Source organism: Monodon monoceros, unplaced genomic scaffold (genome assembly GCF_005190385.1).
Source record: "Monodon monoceros isolate NGI ecotype Baffin Bay Population unplaced genomic scaffold, NGI_Narwhal_1 Super_Scaffold_20, whole genome shotgun sequence".
NCBI lineage: Eukaryota > Metazoa > Chordata > Mammalia > Artiodactyla > Monodontidae > Monodon > Monodon monoceros.
Window position 1 is genome coordinate 110,357,690 of NW_021703777.1, and position 27,587 is coordinate 110,385,276.

The window sequence follows — 27,587 nt, forward strand, 5'->3', positions numbered from 1 at the left end:
CATTTCATCCTCCCAACCCTACTACTGCTGTTGGTATTTGACCATGACCTCCTGCCAACCTACCAGCCTTCGATCCTTCAGTTCCGACAGGTCTCACACCCTGAGCCATGCCTCATACCTGAGGGACAGTGCCATGATTGACGACACAGTTGTGATCCCCAGTCACCAGGTATGTGACTTTTTGCCTTCACATTTCTGCTTTCTGGAGAGCTTTTTAGCATTATCGGATGCCGGAAATGTCCAGAGGAAGTTTTTTAATCTAAAAAAAATTGTATTAATTCAGTTGATAATCTAGGATAAGGGATTTAAGAGTTTTTCTAAAACATAAAAAATGTTTACTTCATTTTTCAGTGAGCAGGGTTTTTCTAAAATAACATACTGCTTGTTTCTTCAGCTATACTGGATTCTTCCCTGTGGACGTTATATATAAAACTCATTTCCTTTATAAAATCTCTATTAAAGGAAAATGTAAGGTAGGATGCATTTAAGGTATAAGATGAAAGGTACAGGTTAAAATGTGTCTCTATATTTAAAATTGTTTTCTATTAGAAAAGATGTAGAATTTGTTATGGAATATTTTCATTTTAGATATAATTTTATCAGCTTTGGCTGGATATAGGAAGTAGATGAACACCCACTCTTTTCAAAGACAATTACAGAAATGTGATCTTATATCAATAATATAATTTAAATGGGAATGCATTATAAAGATACATTTTAAATGCCTTGGTCTTCTATCATATTTTTAAATGAGCATTTTTCCAGGTAATACCACTTTCCTGTCACGCCATTTTTTTAAAGTTCATTATATTTTAATTTAATTGAAGGAACGTCTTTTTATTAAATCCAGTGTTCTTTGTGTTTAGGTGTCAACTCTAGCCAAGGAGGCAGAAAGGAATTCTTATCGTCTAAGCTGGGGCACTGAGAACTTAGACAACGTGGCTCTTTCTTCCAGCCCTATTCATTCAGGGTAAGTAAATCAATATTATGCATCCAGATCGAGAGGTAAAAAGAGATGAGTGAAAATAACAGCTTTGTCCAGTAGCTTTAGCTGATGGCTAGCTTACAGGGGAAGTGACCTTTTTGAAAACTTGTCACTGCTTTATCCACCATGGACTCTATCCACACAAACAAACCAGCAAAAAGCGTTGAATTCAGCACAGAAGAACTGACCATTGTTTTCAAATAAGTCGTAGAATTGCGTCAAACAGCTTGCTGACTAACCAGAGTATACCAGTGGCCTCCTTACTGTTCACATTTTTGTCTCTAAGATGGCCTTGAAAAGAGGGGCAAGATCATTTGCTTTTTTGAAATTTCTGTTTACTAAGATTAACTGACCAGTTTCATAAATGCCTTTGCTTATGTATTAATGCATTTAAAATCACGTTTACAGAAGTGTGAGTCATACAAATGTATAGAGGAGTTCACAAGCTGTTTGAAGTAGGGATATTCTAAAAAGGAAAATTTGAAGGCAACCAGTCAGGTTCTCAGTTATCTTTTAAAAGTCATCCAGATAATATATTTGCCACTACTTAAGAAATGCTGCCTATTTATATTAACTCATTAAAAAGTAGGGCTTTGAGTTAATAATTTTAAGCATTCTTAAAGATGTTCTTAAGTTATAAGGATTCAATTATGTGGAATATAAATTCCTTAAGGAGTTTTAAATTGTAAACTCTTCATGATTGCTTTTTTCCTTACATTTCAATGGTGTCAAGTTGTATAGTAATTTCATAATTACATATAAACTTTTAAGATGTTTTTATTTAATCACTTTTAATCCTTGCTCATATTTTATCTAACTAAATATAATATTTTGATTTAAATTATTATCCCAAACTCCTTTTCCATAATCCCCAGAACTATTTTTAGTAGATTCTTTCTTGTTCTGATTATTCTAAAATATTCTTCTTTCAGGAAAGCATTCTAAGATATTGTAGTTAAAAATGTTGTACTTCTTAGCCTGATCTTCTGTTAAAGGCTCGGAGAATGAATGTAAAATTAGTTATTGAAAATAATCATAATACTCTTCTTTGTTAAATAAGTAAAAGCTAGTTCTTGATGCAGGTGTTATTCAAGGGAATAAAAATCAATTAAACCTCATCCAAATTTACTTACATATTTTTAAGTATAAAATAATTAAAATCTGACAGCTATAAATTATTCAAAAAGCATAACATTGCATTCTGCTACTAAGTTTTTCAACAATGATGAGAAGAAAAAAAAAAGTTGGACCTAGAGTGTTGATGGATAATAGTTCAGAATCTAGAAACCATAGTCTAGTATTTGAAGCCCATACCCAGCCTACAAAGTGACAAGATTATTTTAAGCAAAATGTAATTAACTATTAGTAACCGAATTTATAAAAGAGTCAAAGTGTTATGGTGATATTTCAATTTCCAAAATAATTTACTTTATAAAAGGAATTTCTTAAAGAAGTCTTAACTACTGAAGGGCAGTAAAATAGTCAGATGATGTACATCAGTATACATACCAATAGTATAAAACTAGATACATGTGTAAGTAATTAGAATTGATTACTTATGATGAAACAAGAGTATCCAGTGGTTAAAGTATAATCACTCATTAAAATAAGGATCTTTAAAATCTTGGTCTCTAATAAATCAGTTCTTCTGTGAACTTCACACCTGACCACTGATGCTAATCCTCAACTCTGGCTGTACATTGGTATCACCTGGAAGCTTTAAAAAATATTGATGCCTAGGCCCCAACTCAAATCAGTTACATCACAGTCTCTGTCACTGGGGCCTTGGCACTGGTATATTCTACAAGTACCAATAGAGCAGATATATATGTTTTATACAAACTGTTAGAAAGGAACAAAATTGCCTAATAAAAGTTTGACTTTAAGGGTGACTTAGGTAATTAACATATGACTAGTTACTTCAAATATTTTTTATCCTTTCCATTTACTTAAGTATTCATTCTTCACACACTGTTGAATTCTACAATGTATCAAACCTTGTGCCAGGCACTAAGGAACATAGATGAGTAAAACCTAGCCACTACCTTTAAGAAACACACCTATGTGTTGTTATTTGAACTTGGAAGACAATCTCTGGAAGAGAGATAACATGATGGTTAAGAGTGTGTTTGGAATCAGATCAGTCAGAATTCAGATCCTGGCCCTGACACTCAATATGTGACACTGGGCAAGTTGTATAAAATATATAAGTTTCAGTTTACTTACCTATAAGATGAATGTTATATTATTGAATTCCATAGTGGAGCTTTAAGGATTCGACACTTCTTAAGTAGTTAGTATTTTGCCTAGAAAGAATAAGTACTCAATGGATTATAGTCATTAGTATTTATATAATCCCCATACACATTTTCCACATCTTTAACAAATTCCAAATCAGTGAAACAAAGTGTATTCTGAATCCTCTAAATGACAATAACCAATGTGGTACAGTTCATAATGGCAGTGTTTGACTTATTATTTTTAATCAGGTAATCTATCATAAAGTTGTGTCTCTACTATAGTATTTGAATGAACACAGTGCAAAAGATGACTCTAAGAGGATGGGTAGTTACCACTGAAAACTCAGTGATTCTGAGGGTGATGGTATTTGAAAGCTACCATGATATGAATGTATATGAATAAAATTCATAATATATCATGTAACAATGACATGTAATTTTATTCATTATACACCAGATTCCTGAGTAATAGTTTTTATATAGTTTTCAAGGAACTGAGTTTCTCTTTAATTAATTGGGTGAATTCCTAAGCCACTTCAAAATCTGCCCAAAATGTAAGAAAAAAATAATTTTTGATAGAAAGGATAATAAAGTTAGCTTTTATATGCATATGCCACTAATTTGATGTATAATGTTCTATTATATTAGATAAAGGGATTTTAGATTAATGGAAGACACAGCTTCTACCAATAAGCACTATTAGTGATTTTCTTTTACTTCTACTGTTTCCGATGACTAACGTCTGTCACTATAGGAGAATAGGTATCAGTGATTAAAAAACCTGTTCTGACCAAGAGATACGGCCAATAGCTAGCAAAAGAAAGGCTGACAGTAATATTTTTGTTGTTGTTCTTGAAGAAGTTGCCTTACTGATTCACACTCTAACCAACAATTATTATTTCTAGTATCCCAGTCATAATCACATCCAACACAAGGTTGGACAAGATTGAATTTGAATTTAATCTTCCCTATTTCATAAGTGCATAATGAATCAACAGATGTAAGGCACAAGTTCCTAGTGAGAGCTAGTTTTGTGACTCACTTGAAATATTATTTCGAAAGTCTTTATTTTTATACTTTTTTAATAACAGCCAAGTGCCAACAAATAAATGTCAATTCATGATGTTATACTGCAAGATATGGTAACTAGAAGTCAATAAGAAAGTAATCTTTTAAAGGACTTCCTTTTCATAAAAACATGTTGAAGATGGTTCTGCTGTGAACCTAAAACTACTCTAAAAAATATAGTCTATTTAAAAAAAAAAAAAGTAAAGATGTTAGCTCAAATAGTGGAGGGTGATATTTGAAACTCAAGGAAGTTAAAGCTGTTTCTCATTTGACAACGTTAATATTTATCTAAGTACATATAGCAGTTAATTTAGCTGTTAGTGTATTTCAAACACCCCTTTTTTAAAAGGCACATGAGGTAAATTCTTCTGGATGAAGAAAATTATTTTATAAGTAGCAAAACAACTGTTTTGTAAGGCTGGGTTTCTGGTCCAAAGGATATGTATATCCATTTGTATATCATCAGGTGTTGAAAACCCAAGTGAACTCTGTGAAAAACGTATGGAGTGTTTTGAGGAAGAGCAGACTCAGGTAGAAGAGGAGTGAAAGGCAGGACTGTAAAGTGGGATTCAACAATATGACCAGCGAGGAAGACAGCAATCCCCAAAACAGGGAGTGAAAGTCTTGAAAAAAGCACTAAGATTTTGTTTGCATAGTTTTTGTTACTCACTAGTAGGTAATTAATGTTACCTACTCTGCCTTATAGTTTATGCTATTGTGTGTCATTGGAGCTATTTTTTTTAAATTGTGCCTTTTCTGTTTGCATTTCTTCTGTAAGAGCCCAAAAGGTCATTACCATTATTTTGAAAGTATGAAAGAAAAGCTTTGGAGGCAAAACTATGTCCATCAAATCGAAAACTTTGAAACTCTCATTATAATGCCCTTTGATGCTTTGTAGCTTCTTGGACATTTAGATTTTAAGTGCCCACGTAAGCCAGAGTTGAATAAGGCTACAAATCCATGTTCCAGTGATTTTATAATATCCAAGTTCCCTAGCCTGGGAGTTGCTACAGAGCCCCCGTACCTGGCTCTTCTCTCAGCATTTGCATAGAGCTGTATCCCATTTGTATTTCCATCTTTTTTTCAATGAATACGGTATTGGTATATAAATAATATATCTCAGTTGAAAGTCACTTCTGATTTCCTTCTTTATATTTCACGTTATCCATTCCTTCTCTGTGCTAAAGTATCTATTCTGTTGCAGCCGCACCTCTCCATATCTTGATCGTGACAACAGCAGGTGAACTTCTGCATAATTCTTTCTCTGAACATGTTGCCTCTTCCTCTCCTCCTTTTGTCATTTCCTTCTGCATATACCCTGCCTCAGGATGCTTTAGTGTGACCATACCTAGCCAGAGAGACAGAGAGAGAGCACGAGGGAGAATGATGTATTTTCTCCAAATCATGGTCATATGGTATAGAGAAAGTGGGTATTTCTTATTTTGTTGGAAATTAGGTGGGGTTGTACCAAAATGAATGTAGACCTAAAGTGAGAGCCTGTCTTGGTCATGGGTCTCCATATCTCAGCTTCTTTTGTGAGAACAAGTGCTACATAGAGCTGAAAAATGCTATTCCAGCAATTATGCAAATTGGTTGAGCTATTTTCAAGTTATAGTAAAGGTTATGATTTTAAGCGTCACTTAGAGTTTTTTTTTTTTAACTATATTCTAGGTGAACCAAGGGGTGAAAGTTTATTAAGAGTGCATTTGCTTGCTAGTACTACTTTAAATGCAGCCTTTTTATATTTTACAAATTGTGCTATAGAATGAGTCCAGTGTTCTAAAGATATCCATTATTCTATTTCATTTTAATAAAGTTATTTTTAAAGGTTCTTATCAAACTGCTGATTATTATATTTTATTTTACAGTCATCCATCATGATACTAAAGATTGTCTACAAATAAAACCGTTTTCAATTTTGAAAAATTTACATCCATACTTTTACTTTTTTCTGAAATACACACTAAATATTATGTTTCTATACATGAACATAGTGATAAATATTTTGGTGATTTTAACAAGTTTGAGGCACTTTTTTCAAAGCCGTTTTTCATCAGTTTTTCAGTTCATGGAATTTCAAAGATTGGGAAGGAATTAAGGAAATTATAGAGGAGAACGAGCTCATGATACGGTTTTCTCATAGTGCCCCAGAAATCAGATTTAATTTAAGACCCTCTTGCTATGTATATGTGGATCACTGAAGCACCCTGATGACATTTTTTCCCCTATTTTCAATCAATAACTAACTCTGAATGCTGCAGTGTCCTCCCCGTCCCCACCCCATGGTCCTGGATGAATTAAAAGTAAACCTAAGGATTCATAACTTTTGGGGTGGAGGATACAGTCCTCAAAAGTGCAGAATCATTGTTTTCTGCTGCCTCCTCTGAAGCATGTACCTGTCTAGCTAATCAACTACATATTCCTAGGCAAGTCATCTGCATAATAATGGTGGATTGCTTTTGCTTTTATTCCTTTTAAATTGTGATAACATCGTATCTCACAATTTAGAAAACTTCAATAAGAGTTTCTACTTTGCATGATTGTTGAATTTCATTTGGAGAGTAAGATATACAGTTAAAACCGAGTATGTTACGTGATGTTTTTTGTCTGTACAGTCTGAAGTCAGTGTTTAGTGCAGTATGTGTATACATTTTCTGCAAAACTGCTCCTTGACTGTTTTAACCATACAGCAAAAATAGTGTATATTTCTTGCAGAAGTAGCAGTTTATTTTCCAATTAGGAATGCTTCCAGAACATCTGAAATGGAATATTCCAGTAGGTTGCCTAACCTAGTTAGAATTTTAACACCAGAAGGCCATCTTAGAGTTTAAGAATTTAATGTCTCTCATATTATGGATGAGAAAACTGAAACCTAAAGATGTTAAGTGACTTGCCTGAGGTTACAGCAATAATTCAAGACAGGGATAGACCTCTTGGTAGATCAGAGTTGTATCCAGGAGACAGCATGGTACTTGCTGTACTATCTCGTGCTCTGTGATAATAGTATTTTTATATCTTCTTTGAATAGTACAGTTCATAAACCAATGAAAACTCCATATTAAACTGCTTTAGCAAAGTTCCGGGTTCATTGTAGGTATTTAATAAACGTTAGTTTCTCTGTTTATTTTTTAGGTATTATATTATACTATAATTTTTAAGACATATAAAACCATATGGTGCCAGGGAAGGAAAATGATGGGAACAAGCATTTATTGAATTCTATATGCTTTACCCATACATGATTTAATCCTCACTCTGCCCTTAAGTGGTGGTATGATTACCCTTCATTGACAGATGAGGCTTTAGTCGGTGCTCACAAACAGTGGAGCTGAGCTTTAATCCATATACGATACCTCTGTGCATACTTAATTACATGTTTTTACTTCAACTCCTTTCATCTCCAACTGTTTATAGGCATTATCTTGTCCCATTTTTAATCTGAACATATGAGAAAATCGTATTTACTTAATCAAACCTAGTATGTGAACTGATTCATATAATGACTCCCTCCTTTCCAACCTTTCACTTTTTCCTATGGTACCAAAAAAAGTAAATGGTCTTTTAAAATCTGCTTTTAGCTTTTTGAAAATTTTTTTTAATTTTTATAAATTTATTTCATTTATTTATTTTTGGCCGCTTTGGGTCTTCGTTGCTGCACGAGGGCTTTCTCTAGTTGTGGCGAGCGGGGGCTACTCTTCGTAGTGGTGCATGGGCTTCTCATTGTGGTGGCTTCTCTTGTTGAGGAGCACGGGCTCTAGGCGCGCGGGCTTCAGTAATTGTGGCACGCGGGCTCTGGAGTGCAGGCTCAGTAGTTGTGGCGCATGGGCTTAGTTGCTCCACGGCATGTGGGGTCTTCCAAGACCAGGGCTCGAACCCGTGTCCCCTGCATTGGCAGGCAGATTCTTAACCACTGTACCACCAGGGATGTCCCTTGGAATTGTTTTATACATCACAAAATAACTATCCACTAATTCTACTACCTATCCAAATAGTGACACCTTTTGATTCTGATTTTTTAAATGAAAATGCTCAAATGCTTACCTAATTTTATATTACAAACTATTGGGATTAATGATTAGCATGTTGACTTTTATCTAAAAGATTTTTCATCAGCACTAGATATAATCTTGAATCATTATTTCTCTTATTCCCTCTTATTTGAAGAAAAGAATTCTTTTGGTATAGAGTTCTACATAGTCAGCTTTTTAATTGGTTGTTTATTCTGCAGTTACATTATTTGAGTCTGATTGGCTTAGGGTATTTTCTTGCTAAATTTGTAAACATTTTTATTCATTTTTACTATCAGTATTTAGCTCTTTCATGACTTCCAATGCTTTTGTTTCTTTCTTGATATCCTTCTGATTTACTTTCCTCTCCATCTCCCTCCCTCCCTCCCCACCCCTTTCTTTGTCTCTTTCTTTCTCTCTCTGTCTCCCTTGTCAAATAATTCCCTCAGTAGAGCTTGTTGCTTTTTGTTACTCTGTTGCATTTCCTTTAGTTATTTGATAAAGACACAAAAACTTGTTTTCATTGGAAATTTAGTTTTTCTTTTCTCTGAATTATGCACATTGGCACCTAAATTTTTCCAACTTGCTTTGTGTTCCAGTGCAGTACTTAAACATAATTTTCCAGATCTGTGATGACACCGAGACACATATAGTTAAAACTTATCTACTTGCAGCTCCGGTCTTTAAGTTCTTTTATTTTCAAATCTTTGGTCTTTCTTCATCCTCTATCAAGGGAAATAAATATATTGGGCCTCTCATTTTGGAGCAGTAAAATACCTATAGAGGAATATTTAACATTGAGGTCGGTCCTTCTCAACTGTTTTGCTATTTTATGAGCTGAAATATCTGAGTGTAGTAATTTGAATGAGGTCTGACTGGATTGTTTGTCCAGGGACCAGAGAATTAAATAACCTTCTATTTTAGGCTTCTTCTCAATAAGAAATAAATATATACAGCTTCTCACAACTTACCATTTTCACTCTTCCATTCATTCACTGTTCAACAGTTATTTATTAACTACCTACTATGTGCTCTATTTACATTGTGCTAGGCACTGAGGGGACACAGGAAGAAATATGGAGAACAAGGTCACTGCCACTGTGGCACTGATATGTCTCCTATATATGGTTTAATTCATTTCTCGTTGATCAGGAAAGTAAGTGATTCTGAGTAAGTGAAACCATCATGTGACATTTGGGGCTTAGGCTGTGAGCATCTCAGCAGCAGCAACTACGTCTTTACTTTCTGTATTCTCACTTGGTTCCTAGCAGGGCACCTAGTACTTACTAGGAGGGTAACAAGTTGTTTCATGAAAAGGGGTGTGGAAATTATGGAGTAAATGAGAACAAAAGAGAATTTTAAAAAGATCAGTCAGGGCTTCCCTGGTGGCTCAGTGGTTGAGAGTCCGCCTGCCGATGCAGGAGACACGGGTTTGTGCCCCGGTCCGGGAAGATCCCACATGCCGCGGAGCGGCTGGACCCGTGAGCCATGGCCGCTGAGCCTGTGCGTCCGGAGCCAGTGCTCCGCAATGGGAGAGGCCACAACAGTGTGAGGCCTGCGTACCGCCAAAAAAAAAAAAAAAAATCAGTCAATGACGCAAAATCAGAGAAAGTAATCGAACATATAGTTACTTTAACATTGTTACAGCCAAGAACATAGCTACTTCAATTCGTTCCTTAGAGCAGCGGTCTCTAACGTTTTGGGCACCAGGGACCAGTTTCATGGAAGACAGTTTTTCCACAGACAGTGGTCAGGGGGATGGTTTTGAGATGATTCAAGTGCATTACATTTATTGTGCCCTTTATTTCTATTATTATTACATTGTAATATATAATGAAACAATTATACAACTCACCATAAGGCTGACAGGAGGCGGAGCTCAGGCAGTAATGTGAGCGATGGGGAGCGGCTGTAAATACAGATGAAGCTTCACTCATTTGCCTGCCACTCACCTCCTGCTGTGCGGCCTGGTTCCTAACAAGCCATGGACAGATACCTGTTCATGGCCCGGGGGTTGAGGACCCCTGCTTTATCCTGCACCTCTAGAAGATGTTCTAAATGGAGATGTTATATAGGCCCTAAGCCATCACTGGAATAAACATAGTGGAAATGTAACAGCATGTAACATGAATTGGGAAATTCCCTAAATGCCTTCAAATGGTACAAATAGTATTGAAGATTGATAATATCAGCAGATGTATTATGGTTCCTTACTAGTTTGAGTCCCTATTCTTCACCAGTGCTGCTAGTATTCAAAAGATGAAACAAAATCAGAGAAAGTAGAGAAAGTCAGAAATGTAGCAATGAGTTTGGAACAGCACTGGTTGAAACTTAAGTCACTTTTTTCTAGTTTTTATAAAAATCAACATAAATATCATAGTCAAAAGAAAATAGTAAAATGGAAAAGAAACCTTTATAGTCATCTAGAAGCGTTACCAGTTCTCTCATTCTTTTGAGCAATAGTGCATTTTAAAAGGCAAATAGAAAATAATTTTTTAAGAATTCCTACTTAGTGGGCGGCCTGGCGGTGGGCAGGGCGCAAGGGCCGAGGCTGTGGTTTTGTCCCAGGCTCACCTGGCTGAGGGTCGTGAGAAGGCCCAGAGGCGAACTTGACGAGGAGCCCCACAGCCCGCGCCCCGGTGAAGATCAACCCAGCTACAGCGGGCCAGGAGCCGGCTCTCTGTGAAAATGGCAGGACCGGAGCTGCTGCTCGACTCCAACATCTGCCTCTGGGTGGTCCTGCCCATCGTTATCATCACCTTCTTCATGGGCATGATTTGCCACTACATGTCCATCCTGCTGCAGAGTGACAAGAAGCTCACGCAGGAGCAAGTCTCCAACAGTCAAGTCCTAATTCGAAGCAGAGTCCTCAGGGAAAATGGAAAATACATTCCCAAACAGTCTTTCCTGACACGAAAATATTACTTCAACAACCCAGAGGATGGGTTTTTTCAAAAAACTAAAAGGAAGGTTGTGCCTCCTTCTCTTATGACTGATCCCACTATGCTCACCAACATGATGAAAGGCAATGTCACAAATGTCCTCCCTCTGATTCTTATTGGTGGATGGATCAACATGACATTTTCAGGCTTTGTCATAACCAAGGTCCTGTTTCCACTGACCCTCTGTTTTAAGCCTATGCTACAGCAAGAAATTGAACTACTCACATTAGATGCCTCCTGGGTGAGTTCTGCATCCTGGTATTTCCTCAGTGTCTTTGGGCTTTGGAGCATTTACTCTGTGATTTTGGGCCAAGATAATGCTGCTGACCAATCACGGATAATGCAGCAACAGATGACTGGAGCAGCTATGGCCATGCTCGCAGATACCAATAAAGCTTTTAAGACAAGAGTGGGAAGCTTTGGAGCTGACGGACCACCAGTGGGCACTAGATGGTGTCAGAAAGGAGCTCATGGCCAAAGACCTCCACTTCGAAGGCATGTTCAAAAAGGAAATAACAGACTTCTATGTTTTTGAAGACGAAGCAGGGGTTAGCTGTGTCAGGAACTTGGAGTAGCGCTTAACCTTGTAACTTTTGTTTTGAGCTGGAGCCTCTCGGAATAAAAAGTGGGATGCATGAGCTGGCGGGTGTGCAGCAAGGATTGTTCTTGTCTGAGCCGGGTTCCCCTTTATGTTTGAAACCAGAGGAAACATTAGGAGTGTGTGCTGGGTAACTTGCCCAGAAACAGCTATTTTTGAAATATTTTAAATTTTCCTTCTGGTGACTCTAGTAATAAAAGTAAGAGGTGGGGGGGAAACTCAAGCTAGTGATAATATATAAAACTTAGCAAAAATTCAGAAATTTCAGAAAAAGTGTTGTCAGTTAAACCTAATTATTATGTACAGTCATTCTGAATTCTAAACCACAGTAAACTCCTGTTTTCTTGGGATCCAAAAAAAAAAAAAAAAAGCCTACTTAAACGCTAGTAATAAGAAAAGCAGCCAACATTTTCTCATTGTGATTTGATAAAGACCAGAAGTATCCACACTTCAGGATTTAACTGTTGATTATACTCCCCAGTTTGTGCCCCATACTAAAACCTTAGAGGACTGGGTGTGAATTGGTAGGTCTAGACCGGCTCCTGCATGTGGGAAGAAGTGTGTCGCCTCTTCTCATGGTCTCATCCTGCACGACCTGCTTCAGACGGGCAGTCTGGGCTCCTTCACATCCATTTGTATTACTAGCAACAGGGTTTCTGTTTAATAGCATGCTTAATGAGTTGTGTTCTGCTATAAAGAGGACGCTAAGGTATTTTTCCTTCACTTATCTAAAAATAACATAAATGTATTGTGTTTCTATCCCATAACTTACTTTGATGAAATACCTTTGAAATGTTTTACATGTTGTCATGGATGCAGTATCTAGGTGTGATGAATCTGGTATAGTTCTGTGCTGGTTAAGCTGTCAGTAGATCCATAATACACCTGTATGGTGCTTTCCTCTTTCTGTTTTGGTATAAAAAGCTTGCAAATGCAAGGAGAATTGGGAAAGACAGTAATGTTATTTGTGTAAGGGTGTGCACACTGTGTGTGTCTTTGTGTCTATGTGTGTGACCATCAGATTGCCTGGTTTAATTTTTGCTCCTTGACAAAGTGCGTGCTTCCAGGGCTTTAATGAGTGTTACACTAACATAGTGAGAAGAACTCAAACTAAGCTGCAGAAACAGCCCAAAGGAAACAACTTCAAAGTTAAGACAAACCCTTTCTCTTGGTACACTTAAAATAAACAAACCAAGTCACCTTGGATCATTATTCCCCTATTTACAAGCAATTAGCTTGGCAAAAAAGGAGCAAAAATAATAGAGATGGCTTTACATTTCTAAATTACTACCTATGACTTTCCATATTCAATTTATTATAATTTGGGGAAAATCATAATGCACAGATATCCTCCATTAGCATGAGCCCAGGTTTTCCCACGTCAAAACCCAGAATAGAGGGTATTTATAATCTTTGTTTCCTATCTACCCCTTCAATTAGAATGGTATAGCAGGGCTTCCCTGGTGGCACAGTAGTTGAGAGTCCGCCTGCCGATGCAGGGGACACGGGTTCGTGCCCCGGTCCAGGAAGATCCCACATGCCACGGAGCAGCTGGGCCCGTGAGCCATGGCCCCTGAGCCTGCGCGTCGGAGCCTGTGCTCCGCGGCGGGAGAGGCCACGGCAGTGAGAGGCCCGTGTACTGCAAAAAAAAAAAAAAGGTATAGCAGAGAGATTTCTACATAAGGAGTGAAAAAGTGCATTTTAACCAGTAAATTGGTTCTATCCAAAACATTTGATTATTTTGCTTTTCCTCTTTTTTTTCTCAGAATGTAATGAGTTAAAAACCTGCATCCTGGGTAAGAGGATGTTGGAGCAGGATGCATGTACATGGGTTTGATCTTGGGAGAAGGCCTGTGAAAATTTTTAAGTCATAAAATTATACTAAAATGATCTGGACAAGATGTAATTTTTAAAAGTCAAGTTGAGTTTACTTAGAAAAGCTGCAATTTAGTCTTTCCCCTCTGCTCTATCCTTATATTATTTCAAAATATGGATTTTTTCAGGACACACATAGAAGGAAGCAAAAGTATTTGCATTTATAACAAAAGGAAACTAATCAATATGCTTTACATAATTTCATTCTACTTTCTGAGTCAATTGGATATATTTTTAATTTACAATTTATATTTAATATTACCATTATCAAAAAAATTAGAACTCTTCTTTAGCTACAGATCAAAAAATACAAAAATTAAAACAACAACCAAACTAAAATAAAGACATTGGTATAAAGCAAAATAACTTTTAAGGGCAAATTTTTGGCCACCATGCATATAAATAAAAAAGAGATGTTTTAAGAACAGAGCATTACGGAAAAAAAATAACTTGACAAAGCTTGTTTACCTGCCATTGATATTTCTAAACACATCTAACCTTCTATTTTAATTTTTAGTTTCCTGGTTAGTTTTATGGTGGACGCCCGAGGTGGTGCTATGCGCGGATGCAGACACAATGGGCTCCGCATCATCATTCCGCCTCGGAAATGTACTGCCCCAACACGAGTCACCTGCCGACTGGTCAAACGCCATAGACTGGCGACAATGCCTCCAATGGTGGAAGGAGAAGGCCTGGCCAGTCGCCTGATTGAAGTCGGACCTTCGGGTGCTCAGTTCCTTGGGTAAGGGTTTCTGATAAACCTCCCACTTAGTCACCGATGAGCTTGTGTCCTCCACATGAAATCACTAGGATGGAATGGAAAAAGGTACGTCAAAACATTTTGAAAGAAGATTGGCCCCTATGAAATTTCTTTAAGAACTGGAAGTAATGCCTCAATGCTTGACTCCACTTAAATGCCTCTTATTTTAAGGCATTAATGGATTAAACATTCAGGTTAACTGTTATTTACTCTTTCTCTTTGAATGTGATAGTAGGTGCTAGACTCCCAATATGAATAATCATGTTTTGGTCGATGGTAGGTATTTTTTGAATCTGGGATTTAAGTGGTGAAGTCATAGAGAAAAAAATACAGTTGGCCCTTGAACAATGCAGGGGTTAGAGGTGCTGACCCTCCACACAGTCAAAACTTTGCATACACCTTAGAGTCGGCCTGTGTGGTCCTGTAATATTTACTATTGAAAAAAATCAGGGCATAAGTGGACCTGCCTAGTCATTCAAGGGTCAACTGTACTAGTCTATTCCAAATATAAAGTGTTGTATAGTTACAAAACAGAATCATTATCTTCACTTTGGAGAGCAGTGTTCTTTATAGAACATCCAAAAATTTAGTCTATATGATTTGTCTTTTCTGTTGTCAGAATTGCTACCTTGAGTCTTGTAATTATACTGGCATTTTATTTAGGCATAGTATTCATTAAGAGGACCAAATCAAGAATAACTTTCACCATGCTCATTTTAGCAATTTTGAGCAGAAATAAACATTTCTTCTTTCTTCTGTTTGTTTGTATGGCTGCTATTTTATTAAGTGGTATCTCAGTATGCCAAGAAGTGAGTAGCTACTGCTGAAAACTGACAAAACAATGAAGTTTTGGAGGGGGACAAGTTTCAAAATATTTTGAAACAAATCAATTGTATTTAAGTCTTGTCATATCAACTCTTTGTGCTCAAAAACTGGGAGAAAATCCTATTAATCGTGAACTCTTGCTTTGCCAGTGTCATACTGGGGAGAGGATTTCTCGCTTTAGAACTCAGGAAATGTTCTAAAGCCTTGTAATTTGGAGCAAGCTGTTAACAGGTTGCTCCAAATTATGTTCACGCGTGAAAAGGGGTGTGTCTGTATTTCCCAATTATGGAAACCACTCCCCATGTCCTATCAGACAGACCAGAGATTTAGAAGGAGCCTGTGAAGTTCTGGGTTGCATCAGAAGATGCCATTATGGTTGGAGTAATTCCCCAGTGGTTCCTTTCATTCTGTATGTACCAGGTCCTTTCCCCTCCCTCATGTGCAGGTAGTTGTAGGCTTTTGAATACTCGTCACATCTGTTGAGGAATATCCATAAAAACTTCTGGCCTCGCTATGGAGTCAGAGTTTTTACTGTATCCCCAACAGCTCTGTCTTTCCAGTGGAGCATATTTTTTTCTTTTTTGGCTCATGCCCTGGCAGTGAACCTAAAGTAGGGACAGATCTGACCCCCATGCTCCCTCCTTCCACACGCCTCCATTGTACACTCTGGGTCTCTGTTCTTGCTCTTTGTGACCAATGGAGGGGGCAGAACCAAATACAGTGTGAAACCAAACTTCACCCTGTTCGTCAGCTGGTGACGCTGGGGTTCTGTGGAAAACAACACCTGAAGCTTACTTATGTTCTTTCTTTCACTGCTGCTTTGGATGTACTCAGTAAACTTCACCTGCCAACGGCTCCTCCCCCACTTAATGAGGGAGAAAGTTTGGTCAGCCGCATCCTTCAGCTGGGGCCTCCTGGAACCAAATTCCTTGGGTAGGAGTGACTTAAAACAAATTGATGGCTGCCGGCCCCCATTCTTCTCCTTCTTCTGCAATATGATTTCTCTTTTTGTCATTGTGCCCATGACATGTCCCTCTCTATGATTTAAATTCTGTATAACCTATCTTTAGTGGACCATTTCTGACCCTTGTGGTTTGTGACTTTTATTTTCGAGTGATGTTTTTCTATCTTTTTCCTTAAAGTGCTGTGACCTTCATTTTCGTTTAAAGCATGAGATCTGCCTAGTTGTACTATGTGCTAGTTATGATGTGACTATGATAAATTTGGAGTCTGTATCAAAGCAACCTGGACTGAAAAATCAAAAGCCTCTCTAAATTTTGAGAGTGACCTAAAAAGCAGTAGGGAAGTGCATGTTCTGGATCCTGAATATAATAGGCATTGGACACAAATTGGGCTGCCTGCTGAGGTGCTCAATTAGGGCCACACTGTGTACACATGCCTATTGTTTTCTTGAATGGAGAAAACATAAGGAAAAAAATCCCATGAGTGCATGTCTTTCTAGTTACCAAGTAGTTGACTTTTCTGACATCTCCTCATTTACAACACATCAAATTACACAGCGTATGAGCCATTTTCCCTCTTAAACCATTTTGTCATTTTGTACCTTGTAGAAAACATTTTAAGTGATTGGCACACCTCATAGATATGCATGTACATTTCTTTTGGTTAAATGTGTTATCCTTACATTTATCAAAGGAGAAGTTCCAGAATGCCACATGCACTCACAGAGAAACAGCATTGGCTTAAGGTAGCAGCGTGGCCCTGAGGATTGGTGCCCCTGAGGTGAAGTGCTAGCTACCGCAGGACCATTTGCTAGCCTCAGGGCTTCAGAGGATGGCCCACTAGGTCCCTGTCCCCAGAAAGAGAAGAATTCCAGGTCACTTTGCAACAGACAGAGTCAAGGTGCTTGTCTCGATATTGGTTAGCTCCTGTCCACACTGAATGTTCTGCCTTACTGTGTCAGGCCTGTGATCGTGGAGATCCCTCATTTTGCTGCCCTTCGAGGAAAAGAGAGGGAACTGGTTGTCCTGCGCAGTGAGAATGGAGACAGCTGGAAAGAGCATTACTGCGAATACACTGAAGATGAACTGAATGAAATCCTTAATGGCATGGATGAAGGTACTTCATATTAAACGTTTTAAAAGAACTCTGAAGCGAAAGCATGATAATGATGCGTTTCTTTATGTCCTACGGGCGTGTGTGTGTGTGTATTGCCTAATCCAGCTTGGGTCTGCTCGCCCTTGCACAGTAAAGCCAATCTACTGATCCCATGTTGTGGTGAAGGAAAGTGCAGCGTTTCTTGCAGGTACCAAACAAGGTGTCTGGGTCTTTTGAGCATTAGCTGCCCAGACACCTCGTTTGGCACCTGCAATAAACGCCACAATTTCCTTCACCACAACCTGGTGTCAGTAGATTGGCTCTACTGCACAAGGGTAAGCAGATCCAAGTTTGGTTTAGTAACAAATGTGTCGCCTTGTTATTTTACCACAGCAAGTATTCTCGTATGTTCCAATGGTGATGTGTTGGAGTATACAATATATTTGTCTAGTCTTACTTTTGTTACATTTGGGAAAATAAAATCATTAATAGTAAATATCTCATTTTAATAAAGAGATACAGCCCATCTCTATCTTTAATGTAAACTTTTCTAAAACGTGAGATAGAACAGATATTTTTGTTTCATAACAAAACGACTGATACTGGATAATAAATCCATGATTTTAAAAAATGCCTAACTTGAACGTTTAGATATTTAAGACACTGATAAAAAGTGTTAAGCTTTTCTGTAGGTAAACCTACATATAACCGTAACTACTGCATTATAAGATAATATAATTTTTAACTTTCTATTAAGGAGATAGGAAAATTAAGTTCAGTCACACTTTATATATAATTTGAACAGGGAGTTAGTTAGGGTTGAATTTCATATACAAACCTACACATATAGTTAAGGAACTTATTTTTCATTAGGGCTTTAATCTCTGTAAATCCCAAATCCAGCTTAGGCCATTTAGCCCCAGGTTGAAATATCTTAGTTTGACTAGAGGGAGGTGCCTCATTCTTAGGCCTCCTGAGGTTGCACAGAGATGAGGTCTCTCAGTCCTGATAACTGCAGATATGTTGCACTTTATGTAACTACAGAAATAGGGCAAGTTCTTTGCCTAAGTGCCAAGAGCATACCAAAGTTTGCACAGAGGTAGACACACAGCTGTGTGGCTGTTTGTCAAGTTTTATCAGTCTTCCAGGACCACCGGCTGTAGCTTCAGGTATGGCTCACGAATAGTGAAGTGTAGCCTGACAGCAGCTGCTCTAACATTTCTTTCTGCACCCTGCTGAGGCTGAATAAGAAGAGAAGCCAGGCTTACCCTATCCAAGAGGTGGATGGAAGAGGAAATTATGCCTTCTAGATGTGTAGGTCAGCATCTTCCATGCAAGATGAAAAGATCAGGATTCTTACTGATAAGGCTTGTTCTGTGCAGTATTTAGCTGCTTCTACTCCTTGAAACCATTTCTTTTGCTTGCATTTAGTTTAGGATATTTCCACCTGAAGTATTTACCTGTCATTAACACTGCCATCTTGTCCTTGGATGGGGACCCACTCTTATAACTTTTTACATATGTAAAAGGCTCATTTTAAAACAGAGAATAGGATTTGTATATTTTTATGTTCATTATGTGTGGTAACCTGCTCTTTTATAAGTATAAGCTAGTATTTGCCAATGCATCGATCTTCAATCATGAATGATCAGATCCTGGGACTTCTGACTTTTGCTATCTAGTTATATTCAATAGTTAAGAAAAACATGATTGTTGTTCATGCCTCTATAAGAATTGTAAATGATTTCTAAAAATGAATAAAGTTCCATAATCCCTTAAAATTCAGTGATCCACTTAGTTCAAATTTTCAGCATTTTAAACCAGTCAGATTTATTGTATTGCCCTACATATCTACACTAATACAATTTATAAAGAGCCCATTATCCCATTCTCCTGATGTTAGATGATCTGTTTGGTAAGTTAATGGTTTCAGGGGAATATTGAATCCCTGAATTTATAGTCACTGATTTTTTTTTTTAATATCCACAGTGATTATCTCAGAGACAACCATGCCACTGGAATGAACACACAAACACGAATCTTACCCTTCCAAGACAGATTTTATTCATGCACTGCTCCCCTGAGAACTGAAAGGGCCATATTACTTCTTAAAACCACAATAACTGGTTTTTGAGCTAACTTTGAAATTTGCAAAGAAAAGGAGCCCATAACAAATTTCCTCTCCATCATGTTGAGCTGAGAATAGAACAGGTTCATTTTCATTCCAGGTTTGCCCTCAAACCCCCTCATTTACAAAGGCAGCCCTGCAATACCGCATCTGGAACTAGATGCTTTTCTTTCACAGTGCCCTGGAAAGACCTAGTTTCCACAAAGAGAGAAAATGTGCCAGCTAAATGCTGACAGGTCTTGAAAGATTGCAGTCGTTTTTCGGGTGTTGTTAGGATAGCCTTACTTTTTAAATTCTCCTATTATTTAAAAAAGGAAGTGTTTTGTTACAACACCTGTTCACTATTAACTATGCCAGTGAGTCTGCTAGAATGCTTTCAGAAGGAAATCCTTGCTATATGAAGAAGGGTCATTTCTTGTCTCAGTGCTGGATAGCCCGGAAGACCTAGAAAAGAAACGGATCTGCCGCATCATCACCCGTGACTTCCCACAGTACTTTGCAGTGGTGTCTCGCATCAAACAGGACAGCAACCTGATTGGCCCAGAGGGAGGCGTGCTGAGCAGCACGGTGGTACCCCAGGTGCAGGCCGTCTTCCCAGAGGGGGCACTAACCAAGCGGATCCGTGTAGGCCTACAGGTATGCCCACATCAAGATGCAAGTTAACCGAACATGGATTTTATTCCAGTGATTAAAAATCAACTTTTCAAATGGGAATTAAATGGTTAAAGAATCAAATTATTCCTGGGTGAGCAGAAGCTGCCCTAGGAGATCATATGTCTCATAAAGTTTTAGATGAGTGTTTGGTAACAGTAGTAAACTTTCAGTTGCCATATTTGAAGCCAGAAAACTGATTTATGAAATAAAGAGCAATGCATTAAGAAATTTGACATGGAATATAATCATATATTGTTTATTTTAATTTTTTTTTTCTTTTAAAAGGCTCAACCTATGCACAGTGAGTTGGTTAAGAAGATCCTAGGCAACAAAGCTACCTTCAGCCCTATAGTCACTTTGGAACCTAGAAGAAGAAAATTTCACAAGCCAATTACCATGACCATTCCTGTCCCCAAAGCTTCAAGTGATGTCATGTTGAATGGTTTTGGGGGAGATGCACCAACCTTAAGATTACTATGCAGCATCACAGGTGAGTCACATGTGACTACTGTAGTAGAAAGTTCTGAAAGAAGAAACTTAGATTGTCGTAAATATTAAATTACTTTGGTCGTAAGATGCCTGTAAGGTTATATGCATTAATTCAGGAAAGGCACTCTAACTAGGGGAAAGGAAATGAGCTAATATTTACTAAATAAAGCCTGTATGCGAAACTTTTAGACACTTCATATACGTTGTTGTTTTTATCTCCACAGTAGCCCTGTGAGGAAACTTTAATCCTATTTTGCTGAAAAGGAAACCAAGATTGAGAGAAATTCTATAACTTGCCTGAGATTATACCGTAAATATCTAGCAGAGTTGAGATTCAAACCCAAGCCCATATTCCTCAAAACCCAAGCTTTAAGCCTTCTTTGAAGACATCATCCTATACCTGTTGAAAAATAAATAATATCTTGAATAATTATACCCAATAAATCAAACTTTTCTATCCAGGAATTGGTTATGTCTTTATCATTGATGTGCTGAACTAACTTTGGAAAAACAAAATGAAGGTTTTTAATGATTAACTGAATATTGGTCTTTTCAATTGGAAGTTGTAATAGCTTTCAGTCAGCTACCAAACTCCAGAAAGACATTCCCAGAATATTGGCTGTCTCTGCCAATAATACCACCACAAATGGTGAGAGGTGAAAAATCCACACAAGTAACCTGTGTTAGAACTACACAATTTGGCTGATAATTTCCCTAATTAACAATAACTACATGGTATTGGCTTTCAGTAAATATTCATACTGTTGTCAGTAGGAATAATGACCATCTCTGCTTGCTTAAGTATTGTTAGAATTTTTTTTTCATTTCTCCTTCATATTAGCAGAAATGTTTACCCTTTTTTTATTCTCTCTTTCATTCTTCCTTCTTATTCATGTTTTTTCTGTACTCTTGATAGCGAATCATTGAGACTTTACCGCATAAGTTTAATAATATGACATAATTTTAACGTACGTGGACTAAAATGAGGGTAGTGGGAAATCATATGCTTCACCTATGGCCTCTTCCCAATTACTCGTTTCTGGTTATTACATAGCATTCCTGGGTGTCTTTCCCGTACTTTTTGGTCCATGTGTATATGATTAACCTTCCTACAATGTGCAGCATAATAGTGTGGATGCAAAACAAGTCAGATTGAAAAATGTCCATGGCACATCCTGCCCTTATAGATGATAAAATGGAGATACCACCTGGGCCTAGGCACCATCTGATCTAGTTATTCCAGCCCTCTGTCTTTGGATGGATTTGTAGTAAAGAATTTCTTTAATTTATCTATTAATTTTTACAAATATGTTAACCTAGGTGTTTGGATTTTTGTGTTTTGCTCGGTTATGTTTTATTGTTCTGCTTACAGTGTATATTTTAGAGGCCTCCAAGAATAAGTTTCTATGACCTTTGTTTGATAACTCATTCCCTTCTTTAAGAAACCTTAGTCAAAATTGGTTTTCATCTCAAACATATATTTCTCCTGCAGTGCTTGAAGACAGTTTTTTCCTATCTATGCCAACTTAATTTCTCAGTAGAAATAAAAGTCAGCATCACCCTCCATAGTGATTTGTCTGTGCACAGAGGTCATCCTTTGGCATTCAGTCATTTGCTCATTCACTTTGCAGTATTTATTGAGCTCTTAATATTTTCCAAGCACTTTTTTTGCCAGCCTTCAATTACAAATTGAGAGGAAGTTTTCTTTCTTGAAAATAATTGCATAAAATATGAAGTTAAAGAACAAAAGAATATTTGGATTTTTGTTTTAACGAAGCATTCAGCTCCTTGGTTGGTCAAAGGATCTTTTAAAATCATCAATTGTATATAATTCAAAGTTATCTTCAGAGCCTCGCAATTACAATCAAATCTTTAGAATGTCAGCAGAGAATAGAGTGCCTAGTAATTTGAAGCAGTTATTCAAATGACCTCCCTTAAATTTAGTTCCATGAAGTGTGGTGTTTGCTGTTTGTTTTCGATGCGTCATTTTTTAGCATACGGTTTTTAGTCATTTTGCTTCCAATGTGTCATCTTGAAGGGTGAGTGAACATAGCTACTACCACAAAGACTTTATTTTACAATGCAGGGTCTGGAGTTTTGCCTAATTTTTTTCAACAATCATATTATTTCAGGTGGAACCACCCCTGCTCAGTGGGAAGATATCACAGGAACTACGCCATTAACATTTGTCAGTGAATGTGTTTCCTTTACAACCAATGTGTCTGCCAGGTATGGTTATACTGCACAGAAAAACCTACTGTGAAATGCCCCCGATGTCTTTTATTTTGTTCCTTACATTCTTTAAAAGTCATTTTTTTTGGTATGGTTATAAATATGGTCTGCATTTACCTTCATATTATAAACGAGACCTGCCAGTAAATGTAATAGTGATAATGCAATAACAAAGTACAGCCAGTCAGATTAAAATCTAAAGAAAATAAATGATTGTTGGCTATTACAGTATGACCCAGACTCTGGTTTTAGCAGCCACTGCTGATTTTTCCAGTCCCAAAGGTCTTAGGAATGATAGATTTCCTGTTGTCAACAAAATAGCCTGAACTACTTTTTCCAACAGAATGATAACCAAAACACAAAGCATATCATGGTTTGCTTAAACAGTTTAGAGGTTTCGGTGATGCTTATGCATCATAGCACATTTACATATTGCCACTTATATATCACACATCTTTAAAAAGCTTAAGCTATTTAGTTTTATTGCATGTGTATACACTAACTCAGTTTATTAATATGAGTTCTCATTTGCATGATCGTTAATAGATTGCCAAGCATTTTCCCATTTATTTAATTTGATTACTACAACAACTATGCGACTTAGGAAGGGCAAGAAGCATTATGTCCATTTTACAGATGAGAAAACTGAAGTTGAGAGTGGTTAAAGCTTAAATTCTTATTCGGGGGGAAAAAAGATAGATGCATAAATAACAGTGCACAGCAATAGATGGGTGTGGTGACACATGTTTATAGTTCGAGCCACCCAGAGGGCTCAACTTTGAGTCTCCGGTTCTATGTGTCAGTGTGCCCTGCCACTCAGGCATCCACGTTCTAATGCCAGAAAATGACAAGTTCTGAATGGAAAGGTACAAAAGAGGTACTAAAAGAATTCAGAGGAGGGTGTTTGCATCAGGGTGGTCACAGAGGATGTCTGAGAAGAGGTGACTCATGAGATAGGTAGGAACCTAACAGGCGGATATATAAAAGTGGAAAAGATGGTAACATGAGCAAAGATGCAGAAGGGCATTGGGAGCTGGCAACAGTGGAGTCTATAATTCAGCAATAATGCCGGAATGTTGGTTAACAACATTATTTACAAAAGGCCTTCTAGGATAGACCAGGAAATCATGAGTTATTATGTTATTGTATTAATAATTTAAGTTTTTCAGACAATTGAAGAAGCAGTGAATAAAGTATAGTTCAGTCAGTATAAAGAGGAAGGTAATGTTGAGTGCCTGCCGAGAGCCAGGAACTATGCTGAACCTTCAACACACTATAGTAAATGAAATAGGCCAGACCCAAAAGGACAGGTGTTGCATGTAAATGAGGTACCTAGAACAGGCACATTTATAGAGACGGAAAGTTTAATAGAGGTTAGCAGGGGCTGAGGTGAAGGGGAAAGTTTGAAGTGATTGTTTAATGGGTACAGTGTTTGTGTTTGGGATGATGAAAAAGTTCTGGAAATGGAGAGTGGTCATATTGCACAGTATTGTAAACATACTTAATGCCAATGAATCGCACCCTTAAGAATGGTTAAAATGGTAAGTTTTATATTACGTATATTTTATCACAATTAAAAAGAACAAGAAGAGAGATGGGTCAGGAACTGAAGGAAAGAAAGGCTAAGAAGATAAGGAAATCTCAGAATACCTAAAGATTTTGGGCAATGAGTTGGGGGAAGGAGAGTGATCATAGATGGAGAAAGGTTTCAAAGTAAGAGGATGTGGAATAAATCTTTGAAGTGTATGAATAGCAAATTGAGAGAATGGCCATCTGATCATCTCTGCTTTCTCAATGTAGTTACCTTTCTGAGGGTCTGAGGTGAGGGGGAAGGTCCAGGGGTATCATAAAGGTTTAGCACCATTACTGTACTGAATAAAATGGTATCTGAGGGGGGCTTCCTTGGTGGCGCAGTGGTTGAGAGTCCGCCTGCCGATGCAGGGGACACGGGTTCGTGCCCCGGTCCGGGAAGATCCCACATGCCGCGGAGCGGCTGGGCCCGTGAGCCATGGCCGCTGAGCCTGCGCTCTGCAACGGGAGAGGCCACAACAGTGAGAGGCCCGCGTACCGAAAAAAAAAAAAAAAAAGGTATCTGAGGAAGAAGTTGCCAAAATATGTCACAGATTTAGGTGAGGCTAGAAATCATAAATTAGTCACAAAGCTAATAGTTTCTTCTATTGATTGTATTAAGCAATACTTAGGAGTTCTGAAGCAAAAGCAGTTTTTTTTTTTAAGTGGCTGGGTTGATCCAACTTTGGTGACTGTGAGTCCTTTGGAAAAGAATGATGGAATGAGGAAAAGAGCTAGGTAGATTTTGTTGAAAAGAGTTTCAGGAAATGAAATGAACAGGAGGGGCAATCATGGAAAATAGAAACTCATCCAGTGAGATACTTGTCGTAATATCCAATACTGGGCTTATAGCACTAAAGGATTCTAAACACTGAAGCTATATTTCAGGAGATTGCATACTCAGAAGAGTTTCCAAGGGAAAAAATTACAAACACAGTATTTAATAGTTGACCTTAAACACCTGGTACCTCTTTTTCTCTTCCCCTCACCTGCTTCCTCCTTCCCATCTATCCTCCTACCTTTCCTCCCTTCCCTATCTTTCTTTCCCTTCCTTTTTACTTCCCCTCATTATCTCCCCTTCTTGCTCCCTTCTTTTTCCAAGAAGCATTTAATGATTACTTTGATCATATTGAAGGAACGGACTTGGTTTTCATGCAGTTGGCCTTCCTTATTCATAGTCGTGGAGCCCACTGATACAGAGGGCTGACTGTATTCCACCATTTTAAATAAAGGACTTGAGCATCTGTGGATCTTGGTATCTGTGGAGTTCCAGGAACCAGTCCTCCATATATACCGAGGGCTAACTGTATGTTAAATTTCAGATAACTGACCTTATTTTATTTTATAGGTTCTGGCTGATAGATTGTCGACAAATCCAGGAGTCCGTTACCTTTGCATCACAAGTGTATAGAGAAATTATTTGTGTACCATATATGGCCAAATTTGTAGTGTTTGCCAAATCACATGACCCCATTGAAGCCAGGTTGAGGTGTTTCTGCATGACTGATGATAAAGTGGATAAGACGCTTGAACAACAAGAAAACTTTGCTGAGGTGGCCAGAAGCAGGGATGTGGAGGTACTGTATTTGTAAAACCAATTTTTGTTAATATGTTGTTTATACCTTTATTAATAAATTATATTTAAAATAGTATACCATAAATAGAGCCATCAAAAAAAAGACCAGTCAACATCTTGATCAGTTAGAAGGTCAGGGTCTAAAATCAGCCATTTTTAGCCAGTTTGGACCTATTCAGTTGGGATAGTCTCAGTGTGAGGAGGTAAAAGGACTCTTAAAGATTACTGTGGGAAAAATTATATGTCATTGATAAATTCAAAGTATGTAAATGAATATACATATACATATACATATATACTTATACCAGGGAGTGCTGGTACATGCTTTGTCACAGATAAGACCAAATGTCAGCCAGGAGTTTAAAGATTATTGTATGCACATTTTAAGAATTTTAATGTTCCAGGTAATACCACCACTTCTTCATGTAAATAACAAGTAATAATTGCAGCTATTATATTCTGTGTTGTTTTTCTCTATTTCCACCAGGTATTAGAAGGAAAACCCATCTATGTTGATTGTTTTGGCAACCTGGTGCCATTAACCAAGAGTGGCCAACATCATATATTCAGTTTTTTTGCCTTCAAAGAAAACAGACTCCCTCTCTTTGTCAAGGTAATATATACATGGAACTTTGTAATGCATTTAATTCAAGATCAAGTAAAGCTTTGACTTCCTTTAGTAGAAGAAAATATTTGCTTTTCAGTCATTTCCAGTGATTTTTTTAAACCATTTCTGTAAAATTTTCAAGTCCTAGAAAACCAACCATTTTTAAAAATTTCAACCTTAAATTTTAGTTATAGACTATGTTTATGGCTAAGAATGAGGCACAAATAGCCAATTCATTAATTAGAAAAACTGGCCATTCTTTTCCAAATTTTGAGAGAAGTCTCTCTCTCTCTTTTTTTTTTTTTTACTATTATTTCTTTTAAATATTTGTGCTTAAATTTTTAAAACATGTGATTTCACAATTGTAGAGACCAAAAGAGTTCTTAGTGACAAATTTTTGTAATAAAAAGCTCTCAAAAGACCAAGGATCTCACTTAATCTATTAAGAGATTATCCCAGATAGAGCTATAGACTGGATATACTTTCATAAATTCATTCAACAAACATTTATGGAGACACTTCAGTGTACCATAAATTTGTCGTCCCTCTTTAGGAATATTAATCCACGTTAGGAATTTGGCAGTAACAAGTTTTGTCCTAGATTCCCAGTTCTAAAGAGGGACAAAAATGGATATGAGTGAGAGATTTGTGAAATTGAAGTAATAATTCTATTTAAGTTTTAATAAGTCTGTTAAGTTTTCTCAAGATCTCTACTGCAGGCTTTCATTGTGCCACTTCTGGTTCAGTTGTTTTGCCTGATTAAAGAAAGGCTCTTACAGATCACACATTAAGCACTAACTGCTGAGGGGCGATGGATCCATTTAACACAAACAGCTGTGTAATTGTGCTAATATTTGATATTATTGATGTGCAAAAGTCATTTTATAACCAACACAATACAAAAATAGGAAAACGACTTAAATAAACATTTCTCCAAACAAGATATACAGAGGGCCAATAAGCACATGAAAATA

At 37.4% G+C, this 27,587-nt stretch overlaps 1 protein-coding gene and 1 pseudogene across 12 annotated transcripts in view; both read left to right on the forward strand.

Annotated features, from left to right (window-relative positions):
* The window catches only part of ANK2 (ankyrin 2), a 272,366-nt gene that overhangs the window by 207,892 nt on the left and 36,887 nt on the right, over nt 1-27,587 (forward strand). For 9 of the 11 annotated variants that reach the window (XM_029235234.1, XM_029235242.1, XM_029235243.1 and 6 more), the window contains exons 24-32: nt 67-169; nt 867-970; nt 14,233-14,457; nt 17,225-17,379; nt 19,911-20,122; nt 20,426-20,630; nt 22,762-22,858; nt 25,779-26,007; nt 26,494-26,619. In XM_029235234.1, the coding sequence (XP_029091067.1) occupies nt 67-169; nt 867-970; nt 14,233-14,457; nt 17,225-17,379; nt 19,911-20,122; nt 20,426-20,630; nt 22,762-22,858; nt 25,779-26,007; nt 26,494-26,619 (1,456 nt within the window). The remainder of the gene's footprint in view (nt 1-66; nt 170-866; nt 971-14,232; nt 14,458-17,224; nt 17,380-19,910; nt 20,123-20,425; nt 20,631-22,761; nt 22,859-25,778; nt 26,008-26,493; nt 26,620-27,587) is intronic. The other 2 variants (XM_029235235.1, XM_029235240.1) reach the window with 1 other exon arrangement.
* On the forward strand, nt 10,881-12,210 carry LOC114902731 (annotated as a pseudogene). The gene has a single exon (XR_003795593.1). The product of XR_003795593.1 is annotated as an ER membrane protein complex subunit 3 pseudogene (transcript).